Genomic DNA, 10,783 nt, shown 5'->3' with positions numbered 1-10,783 from the left:
TTTTCATTTTAATTTTTTTAAATTATATCAGCAAACATCGTCTAATTGTACCTGACATTGTATAAATAGTAGCGCGTAATGTCTTAGAAATCGGTAAAGTATCACTTTTTACACTTATCGCACTTCCATTACATAATATTTTACCAGCGTTCAATTTTATCATGACGTCTTCAAAGATCAAGTTCAATACCGAATAAATGAAAGAAGTATCGCTGATGTATCGCATTTATTTCAAACATTTATAATTCATTTGTATATTTAGCCTCCATAATTTACAGGCTAGAAAATAATAATAAAAATACAAGAACCATGACGAACATTTGTCAAAGTAAATGAATAATATAATTAGCTACTTAAAAATAAACAAACAGGAATGTTGATGTGCTAAAAATACCTTATAAACAAATTTTTCAACTAAAACAAAACATGACAAAATTAAGCTACGGCAAACTCTATAATAATTTTTCTCACAAGACGAATATATAAATAAAATTTAATCAGCCTCTAGTATTACATGTAGCCTTAAAACGCAAGCCTCTCTTTAGATGAACAATAAATAATGCATTTGGTACTAGTGGTATTCACGACGAACCAGGTCAGACGCAAAGTTTTTTATAATGTACATATACATAAGAAATACATACATAACGATAAATCCGTACTTGCTTAGTACCTAGTTTCTAGTAGATACCTACTTCGATGTTAGTGAAAAGAACATACAATGATCGCGGTCGCATTTAGTTACCAGGTTACCCTAAAACTCCCGATAAGTTTTCAAAACGCGATCCCAAGCTTTATTGAAAAAGATAGTAGCTGGACAGATGTTAAAACAAGCTACGCCTATAGCGCCTGTTAAGCAAGTAGTTTTATTAAACTGTTAACCTAACTTTGTGATTTTAAAAAAAAACCTCGCGCGCTGATTGGTTGAACGGCATACATTCGACAACAAACGAATTAACAAACAAATATGGTGGCGCGGGGCATTTGACGTTCAACCAATCAGGGCGCGAGGTGCGTTCCGTTTCACAATTTGACGGTTTCACTTCGATAGTTTACAATGAATAGTTTTGTGCACTTACTTCAACGGCAATATTCGTTCAATCCATTTGCTATCAACAAAATAAATGCTAAAATACATATAAAAATAATATAAAAATATTTATATAGTCTAAAACATCGAATCGACGTGATAATTGAGACTATACCACTCTATTCGAATAAAATTACGTCTAATAGAATTATTAAAATTGTAGGTGAATTGTAATAGCGTCTTTTTATCTTTGTGTTAGTGTATTTTACTACATAAAAAATATCATCCTGTAAAAAGACAAATGACGGTCAGTTAACCCAGTATGGAATTGATGCTTGAACAGGGACCATTTCTATATAAATCCAGAGCACACCTGTCGCAAAATATCTTTTAAGACCAAAAACTTCCTTAAATAGAGGCTAAGCTTATTGACAATTATTATATATATTTAAGACATTTTTGAGCAACATAGATGTTTAACAACATACGCATAATAAATGCAGTCACGTACAAATACATTAAAATAAATTCGTAAAAGCGTTATTAACAGCAATTCCAGATTTTGCCTTTAGACGGCGTGATGACTTCCGAGGATATTATGTTGTAAAAAATGCGATTGAAATAATAGCACAAATTTAGTTAAGGTTTTATACGACTATTGTGCAAATAGCTCCAATCTGCGTTCTGCGTCTGCGATCGTTTGTCAGTTTTTGTGCTCTACCTCCGGACCCATCATGTTGATCATGAAACGTGCCTAAAACGCAAAAACGTAATGAAATGTTATTTAATTTATAAAATAGCATTTGTGATTCGGTCATAAATAAACCAAATAACACTGGAGACAGTATAATATAATCAGGTATAGGTAGGGTCTCAAGGAATAGAAGTTAAAAGAGGTGGAGGAGAAAGTAGGGAGAGGAGGCCAGGGAGGCCGCCTTACGCTAGATGGGACGATAAAATCAAAAAGATAGCGGGTTTACTGGTTTCGGGATGCTCAATCGAGGGAAAATTGGTCCTTATTGGACCAGGCCTTTACCTCGAAAGGGGAATCCTATACCCTTGTAACTACTTTTAAGAGCAATAGAATATTCAAGAAAAAATAATTCGTATTGAGGAGCCAGGTAAATGCAAACAACATGAGGAAACCAAAATTATGAATCTTTAAAAGGGCCTTTGAACCAACTTTGTTTAGTACAAACTGTGTAGCAAGTATATTTTGAGCAAGGCAAGTAAACTATTCAGGAAACTTTCTAAAACTAAAGACGAAACGGTGCGTTTTTGATTTATTAATTGTAAATTGACCATTTAGTTAACGAAAAGCATTTACCGTCTTTCGGTTTAAAATTTCAACCAAATTCAAACCCTAAACCTATTTGTCTATACCATCATGTAGAGAAGTGTTATATGTTGATTACATCAGACTTCTGTAGACCATAACGGGCAAAATTGGTAGGCTCAAAATACCTTAATATTACAGAACATTCTAGACTGAACGGGGGACAAGTTGCAATGCAACAGCTGTATGGCTTTTTAAATTGGCAATGAACAAGAACACATTTCGGAGATTCACTGCGGACCTTCAGTAATCGTAGAGGCACCACAAAAAGAAGGGCAATTATGGCATAGTTTTATGTGTTTTATACCGATTTCAAAAAAGGAGGCGACTAGTTTGTATTTGATATTGTTGGAATAGGATACTCGAGTATGAGAATTTAGGCTAACAAATAAAATATTAAATATACAAATTTATGTAACTTCACTACTTTTTACCTGTTAGTAAAAACCTTAGTCAGCCTTCTCCTTTGCAGGTTCCAACTCATCAGGGTTCTCGTCCATACTGAGGGCACTATCAGTACGCGATTTGTCAACAGGGTACAACCTATAATTAAAAAATAGATTTATTTACGTTGTTATAAATAAAACGTTATTTTTACAATATTTTTTTTTAATAAGCCTACGGGTTTAAAAAAGTAACTATCATGGATGATTTAAGTAGTACCTAATTTATAGACTCTATTTCTGATCCAATTTGGTCAGTTATCAAAGAAGCGTAAAGAAGGGTTATCACACGATTCGTAAAACGCAAAAGTGTGTCTATCCATATTCAGACGTGAGTTAAAGTTAGAAATTCACATTCATAATTAATGCCATACAATTTCGAAATCTATACTAATATTAGGTGATCCGGCAAACGTCGTTTTGCCATGTATATCATTTATAATAAATTATAGGGGTTGATCGTAGAGGGGTGAAAATTAGGGGTTGTATGTATTTTTTAATGCTGTATCATAATTTTATTTTTATCTAAAATTTAAAAAAATAATTTAGGGGGATGTAAATAGATGTTGTCCGATTCTCAAACATACCCAATATGCACACAAAATTTCATGAGAATCGGTCAAGCCGTTTCGGAGGAGTTTAACTACAAACATTGCGACACGAGAATTTTATATATTAGATTATAAACCTGAAAAGGTTTTGTGAAATTGTACCTATGTGCTTATCTCAGGAACAGCTTATAAAATATTTTTTTACACTTAGTTCTAACATTAAAATAAAATGAAATATAGCGATACTTACCATCTTTGGTATAGATATATGAGAAACACGATGTCATCGCGGAAGCAAGCCACGCGGTGTGCCGTGGGCATCGTGATGATGAAGGCGAAAACGTCGTCAATGAAGGTGTTGAAAGCTTTATACATGAAGGCACGCCAGGGGAGTGCCGCGACCGACCGCAGCCGATAATTCACGAAGAGCTGCGGTAGCATCAGTATGAACCCAAATGCGTACACGCCATTTACAACGCTATGCAGCGCCCATGAGTACCAGCTGTTAAAAACAATTTATGAATTGTACTAACGGCTTATTCAATCTCTTCCTGATAAAAGAAATCAGAAGTGCGAAAATCCGAAACTAATTTAATACAAAAGTCAAAACTTGATATTAAGAGACAACATTCCAAAACAGAGAAGAAAATATAAAATAAAACATTATTGCTAACTACAATTGTTAAAAATCACTTATCAATATAATATAAATATAATATATAAATATAATATATACAAATATAAATTCCCCTTGAACAAATTTTTTTTAAATACACCTTAATTTAGCCAAAAATACTGAATCACTCGGGGTTTAACTTTAGTGCTCAGATATAAAGTCTTAGCCGTAACTAATCGAGGTTATTATTTTTACTGTATATTAATCACTCACATACAACAAGTAAATAAATGCTATGCTATTATAATAATATTTTATAAATTAAATTAAATAAATATATTATAATACTGAAGAGTGTGTCTGCGGCTGGCTTTACTCTTTTTATAGTTTTTTATTTTATTTTATTGTTGTTTGTATTAATACTGTTCGTATCCGCATGTTTTAGGGACGGCACCGCTTTTCATATTTTTTTGAACGTACGTCAATATGTATCATGTGTTGTCCTAATTTTGTGGTACAAATAAAAAAATCTGGTATAGCACGTGAATCACGCGAAAAGGGGTTAATTATCGTCATTATTTGTTAACTCAAATATTCTCTCTGTGAAATGTTGATTGTAATGAGATACTGTACCTCCTATGTGGCTCGTATAGCAGCGAGTAAATGGCCCCAGCGGCACAGAGTGGATACAGCACGAGGGCAAGGTACCGCATGGCCTCTGCATCTGCTCGTGCCGTTTGCTGTTCGCCAGCGTCACCCGCTTCGCGCCACACGCGCACGCGCCCGCCTGATACGGACACGCGCACGTGCAGAACTTTGCTGGCTTTCCACAACTGAGACAAATGTAAGTGATTTAGAAAATACACCTGAACTTGATGATCTTGATATGAATTTTCGTTTACGAGAAATCTTTTGACAAATACGAAATTTCTGATTCATGCTTGATTTGTTTCTTACATTTATTATTTTTATTAGAAGACGTAGTTTTAGATATAAAAAAAATAACATTAACCAAAATATTTAGTTATAATCACTTTAATATATATATATAAGTATGTCTATTTTTATATCTAAGTATGTCTATTACATATTATATATATTTAAAAATGGTTTCAACTCTGAAGTAAAAAGTTATATTAATGATTAATTAAAAAAATATCAGTAAAACAGATACAGGAAATTATCGGCCTTGGTTGAGATTTTTAATATTTATCTTCAGCAATACCATTATGTAACATTTAGATATTTATTAAACGATATTTATTTATTATTGGTGAAATAAGCAAGCAGGAAGTTTAAAAACTTGGCGTAGTTAAATAAAAACATACCTCAATAACAGCACTAACACCGGCCGGCACTAGAACCAGTAAAGACGTCTGTTCATCAATCAGATAAAAGAAGATGACGAATTGCGAGAATGCCCGCCACAATACAGTGCGAGGCGACAGTCCGGCTAAAGACCGCTTACTACGCCAGAACGACACGTCATTCTTGAACGCCAAGAAATCAAACAGCAGCTGGAAATTTACACGATATATTATGTATACGTTTCGGTAAAAATGATCAATTGAAAATTATTAACAATTATCAAAGGCTAAAGGCTTAGAATTAACTATCTCTCAAATGGACAATTATTAATTTTATTTAGTTATTTATATATTACTAACTCAATCTAGAAAAACATGACTAAAGCGGGCCATTGACGGACCGCATGTTGCAGCCGATATCGACTGCTGTAAGCGGTCGCCGCACGGCGATCTGCAGTTTCCATACTAAATTCATATTCGCAATACACTGACCGCTCGAGCAGTTCCTGAGCAAACCGCATATTGCAGTCGGTCTTGACTGCAACATGCGGTCCGTCTATAGCCCGCTTAAGAATTACAATCTTAAGTTGGTCAAATTAAATTAAAGAAATACATAATTTTCTTTAAATCTATAGTCAAAGTATAAAAGATTATTTTATGAAAAGCTAAGAAAATTACAAGAGAATTTTATAGAATATATCTTAGACATTATTTTTGTTAGTATACTTACATGACAACTTGCAATTAGAACAGTTGCAGATAGAAGATACAAATTTGTGTCAGCAAATATTCCTTTAACATCGTCCACATCCTTCTCACTGAAGCCAAGCATCTGGAGTTGTTCTAGTGCCAATTTTACATGCAATGCCAATCTTAACACACCATATGATGTTGGTGCCACATCTACTGTCACATTCACTTCTGAACTACTGCTATTTAGTAATTGTAAATGGGATATACGTGATTTTAAAACATTATGCTGGATTATTGGCAAAAATTTTCCTTGTTTAATCCTTAAAGAATAAAACGAAGTATTAATAAACATCTTACTTACTAAACCAATTTTAGAGGCCAGTTTTTGTTTATTAAATGAATATACCACAAAGGTAACTATGGTAAAATATGTTTTGAATTAGAGCACAAAAGGTCAAGCTATAAAGAATGGCAAGTAAAAGATACAAAAATATGTATTCCCAAAACCATTAAACAACAACTTAACTAGCAAAGGATATTTAGCAAGATATTTTTTACTGACACTAGTTTAATTGCACGGAACATTGCAATTTAAATCAATAGTGATATATTGCACCATTTAATTATTATTTATTTAATATTTTATGCATAAATAGTCAATGTGATAGATAGCTTACCTCAAATAGGCATATAATTCCCCAGGAATTTTTTTAGGGGGCAAGTTTAAATTATCTGTCAATATTGACAGTGGGGCCTCGGTGGATATGTGGGCATATGGTTTAATTTTTTTCTGTGGAGCTTTCGTTTCTGTTTTCTGTTATGAAAAAGACCAATTGCACTGTTTTATATAAGATTATTTGTTAAATTGTTCTCATGCAATGGAGATAGAAAATAAGGATCGATGTTTTAGTTAAAATAGAATAATTAACTGATTTTATTTATAGACTAACTTATTAATTAAGTGCACAAAATAGAATAAGAGGAGATAAGAGGACATTAAGAAAGGACTCACAGCCTGTAGAAGATTGAACATTTCTGCCTGAGGTTCCATAAATGTGACAAGAGGCAAGGTATGCACAGCTTCCGTCTTAAATATATCAATAAAATCGTCATAAAGGCGTTTTTCATCCAATAGTACAGCATGCATATAAAAAGATCCATTATTTCGAGTACGACGAGGTATTTTTAAATTCACAACCCTGCAAAGTAAACAAAACATATTTTGTAGACATAAATTAATAATAAAGTAATAACTAAATTAAGGTATAGAAAATAGAGTATAGATATAATTTAGTACAGTTATAAATTAAAATCACTTACATTTTTGAAGATTTGCGGTAATCAAATTTTAAAGATGTGTGAACTTTATTTACTGACGCACCCGATATCCCCTCCCTATAAGGATTTTCGGTAACTGAAGTAAATAACACTAGACACTGCACAGGATTTGAAGCTAAATAAGACGTAAAACATTTTTCGCCACGACTACATTCAGGCGGTATAAATATTTCAGCTAAATTCCATATTGTATTGATAACATAACCAGCAAAAAATAAAGATACAATTAAGCTAAACGAAATGTATTTCATTGTAAGTACAGTATTAATGAATTAAAACCTTTAAGTTTATAATAATATAAAAACATTAAGAAATAAGAACCGGACATAAATTTTCATTTCAATTCGCTGTAGAATTTTTATTTTTTTAAATTCTAATTAATTTTCTATTCTTAATTTATGATCACAAATTTTGTTGTTTATGGTCACTTTATGATAGACTGCTAAATGCACAGACCAGACATGTACCATTGTTTTGATCATCCCTTTAAAGCAGTTGTAGTGTTTGCCCAAGTTGACCATTTGGTAGACATTTAAAACGTATTGATATTAAGTATATAATATGAACAAATTTGTTAAAATCAAACGATTTTTGTGCATATGGAGTTTTTGTAAAAAAACTAGGCTGAAGAAACAATTCTTTTTTAAATATTATAGCATACTCATACTTTTTAAAGTAGTAGATAATAGATTAGACCGATATTTTTTCTTGAAATATCGATCTTAATTCATATACATATGTATATCGATATTTTTTACTACTCAAAGGTAAAATAAATTTATAATGTTTGACGTACATACTTATATGAGGTAAAGGTATGTATATACATAATATCTGTCTATGACTAGATGTATCTGTACAGACGTCACTGTCACAAAAACAGACTCATTATTATAAATTAAATATTCAAATGTAAACTGAACTTTATTGACTATAATGACTCCTTTTCCAGTCTTTGATTATTTAATTTTAATTAATTATTTGCATGCAATCAAAAACTATTTTTAATAATGCCAAAGAAGTATAACGCGCGTACATAAGTATACGCACCCTTTTTTTTTTAACACATATTCGTGTTTATTATAGTGATGTTTTATATCATAACTAGCAAACTCGGCAAACTCCGTTTCGCCACCAGATGGCTTCGTTTTATGTAACATTTCGTTTGGTGGTCCCGCTTTTCTGTTGAAGTTTTTCCTGAATTTTCTTTGCAATAAACCTGCAAAAAAAAACCGTGGAAATCGGTTCGTGCGTTCTGGAGTTATAGCGTCAGGAAGGAAAACCCGACTTATTTTTATATAGTAGATTGATTACCGGTAGGGATGTGACATTCTGCATAAAAAAAAAATCGATTTTTTATTAATCGATTATTTTTTTAGCATGAAAAATCGATTATTAAATAATCGATTTTTTAATTAATTTCAAAATAAACACCCTAAATATTTTATTTTTCATGGTTTTTTTAATTAAAAATAAACAATAGAAATTATAAACACAAATTATCGTTTAAGAATAATCAAAATTGAAATTAACTTAATCTCGTTTTGATAGATTTTATGTGAAATTTGATAATTGCTGAGTGTATGCCTTTTCAGTAGCATATTGCAGTATATTTGTTGTCTTTTTAATTGTATGTAATTTTGTGCTGCTGAATAAACTTATATTACTTTTAAATTATAGTGTTCCATTCAAACTTGAGTTTTACAAAAAACATCAATGCATCGAGTGTATCAATACATCTTCAAAGAATCGGATTCAATGTATCGCATTGTAAATATCGATGTATATCGTATATGCCTAATAGTTCGAGGTCCGAGTATAAAAGACCAGACATAATGTCGGAAGGTGGCAGATGAAAAATCGACTACGATTGATTGATTCACATCCCTAAGTACAGGACATGATATGGCAAGCGATATGACGTAATTACGAATAAAATCAATATTAAATATCTAAGTTTCCCTAAGGGGCTCCAACTAATGAATAAATATATTAATAGTAGTCAATAATATTCTACATTAAATTAATTTTTTGACCTGCGTGTATAAGTAGATATCAAAATGATACAAGCAGTGCTGATTACTCAGTGGTATACAAAAGCTATTGTAGGCAATTTATACTCGAACTATTGATCAGCAAACGTATGTAGATAGACATCTAACGATCTATCTACACTTACATAACCAAAGGATTCTAATAGGTAACTAATAGGTCAATAGATTTATGATTGACATTAAAATAAGATAAGAAAAGAAAAGGAATACCAAATGTCAACTCAACAACCTAAGAATAAGACCAAAAGTATAAAAATTATGTAACTATTTACACTAGGTAGTTAGTTCGTTGTACTCACTCTAACGTTGAATGATTTGTATGTAAATGCAAGGGGCAGCATATAATCTTGTTCGTTATTGGCGGTTATCGTTAGATCATTGATGATCAAATGCATGCTTTATGATGTTTCATACATTCTCTCTCAACCACCTAAATACATACTTATACCTTTAATTAAAAATAATATTTTATAATTGTCTTATATTTTTAAAACTAGCATCTCATATTTAGAATTTTCTAAGAAATTAATCAATGCATTGTTTTACATTGATATGTTTAACCGACATATCTATATAATATACCACTCTCCTCTATATTTAAAAATCAAACTACCAAAATATTGTATTTTTATGGAATCTCTCTTTTACATTAAATATAAATCATAATATATGTATAGGTTTTTTATGATATTAACAAATTTGCATTGAACTTATGTGATTTTATTAAGCAAAACAATAAAAGCATGTAAGGTAACAATTCTTTTATTAGAACTAGCGGACCCGACAGACGTTGTCCTGTCTTAACTATGAATATTGATTTCAAATTGGTATAATGAATTAAAAAATATTTCAGAAACAAAGTGTTTATTATTCTAATGCTTTATGTTATACAACATTCTTTGTTTGTTTTTCTGGCTCGCATATTATTATATTATCAATATAATAACTCCGATCGAAGCATTTAATTTGAACGATATTCATTTTTCTTACATCCTCTGACGATATTTGTAGCACGCATTCTGTCAATGTTGTGTTATGTCAAACGCCATAAGGTTACACCAAAAAGTTCGAATTGTATGGTGGTTAAGTATTCTTGAATTTTCTAATTTTTCGCGCAATTTTTTAATTTTTTAATTTTATAAGAACCTTCTCCTGAAAATTACAAACACAACAAAAAAAAATCAGACAAATCCGTCGAGCCGTTTTCATGTGATGTCGTGACAACGGAAAACGGGTTTCATTTTTATATATATAGATTAGTATCGATATGAAGTATCGATACTTGTTCAAAGAAGTATTGTTGAGCCTATTTGGGAGCCTGTTGCGGTTGGCACTTCCTACCTACTTCAATTTAAACATGACAAACATTGTTTTATCTCCTTCTTACGCACTAGTATGGCCTTAGAAAATATATC

The 10,783-nt window shown here is 31.5% G+C and overlaps 1 protein-coding gene across 1 annotated transcript; it reads right to left on the bottom strand.

Moving 5' to 3' along the window:
- Positions 1-209: 209 nt before the first annotated feature.
- On the bottom strand, positions 210-7,700 carry LOC125050869 (cleft lip and palate transmembrane protein 1-like protein). The gene is made up of 9 exons (XM_047650936.1): positions 7,297-7,700; positions 6,989-7,175; positions 6,654-6,790; positions 6,014-6,296; positions 5,305-5,493; positions 4,610-4,809; positions 3,611-3,862; positions 2,801-2,909; positions 210-1,784 (listed from the first exon to the last, which is right to left on the bottom strand). The coding sequence occupies exons 1-8, from the start codon at positions 7,563-7,565 to the stop codon at positions 2,816-2,818; spliced, it is 1,611 nt and encodes a 536-aa protein (XP_047506892.1). The 5' UTR covers positions 7,566-7,700; the 3' UTR covers positions 210-1,784; positions 2,801-2,815.
- Positions 7,701-10,783: the final 3,083 nt, after the last annotated feature.

The sequence above is a fragment of the Pieris napi genome, chromosome 1, assembly GCF_905475465.1.
Source record: "Pieris napi chromosome 1, ilPieNapi1.2, whole genome shotgun sequence".
In the NCBI taxonomy this organism is placed as follows: Eukaryota; Metazoa; Arthropoda; class Insecta; order Lepidoptera; family Pieridae; genus Pieris; species Pieris napi.
This window is presented reverse-complemented; position numbering and strand designations above follow the sequence as displayed.

Bases quoted from the DNA above. Each gene is read 5' to 3' on its own strand.
- LOC125050869 (XM_047650936.1), bottom strand. From the start codon at position 7,565: ATGAAATACATTTCGTTTAGCTTAATTGTATCTTTATTTTTTGCTGGT. The intron at 7,176-7,296 runs GTAAGTGATTTT...TTTACTTTGCAG, and splicing joins TACCGCAAATCTTCAAAAAT to GGTTGTGAATTTAAAAATAC. The intron at 5,494-6,013 runs GTAAGTATACTA...GTAAATTTCCAG, and splicing joins TTCTAATTGCAAGTTGTCAT to CTGCTGTTTGATTTCTTGGC.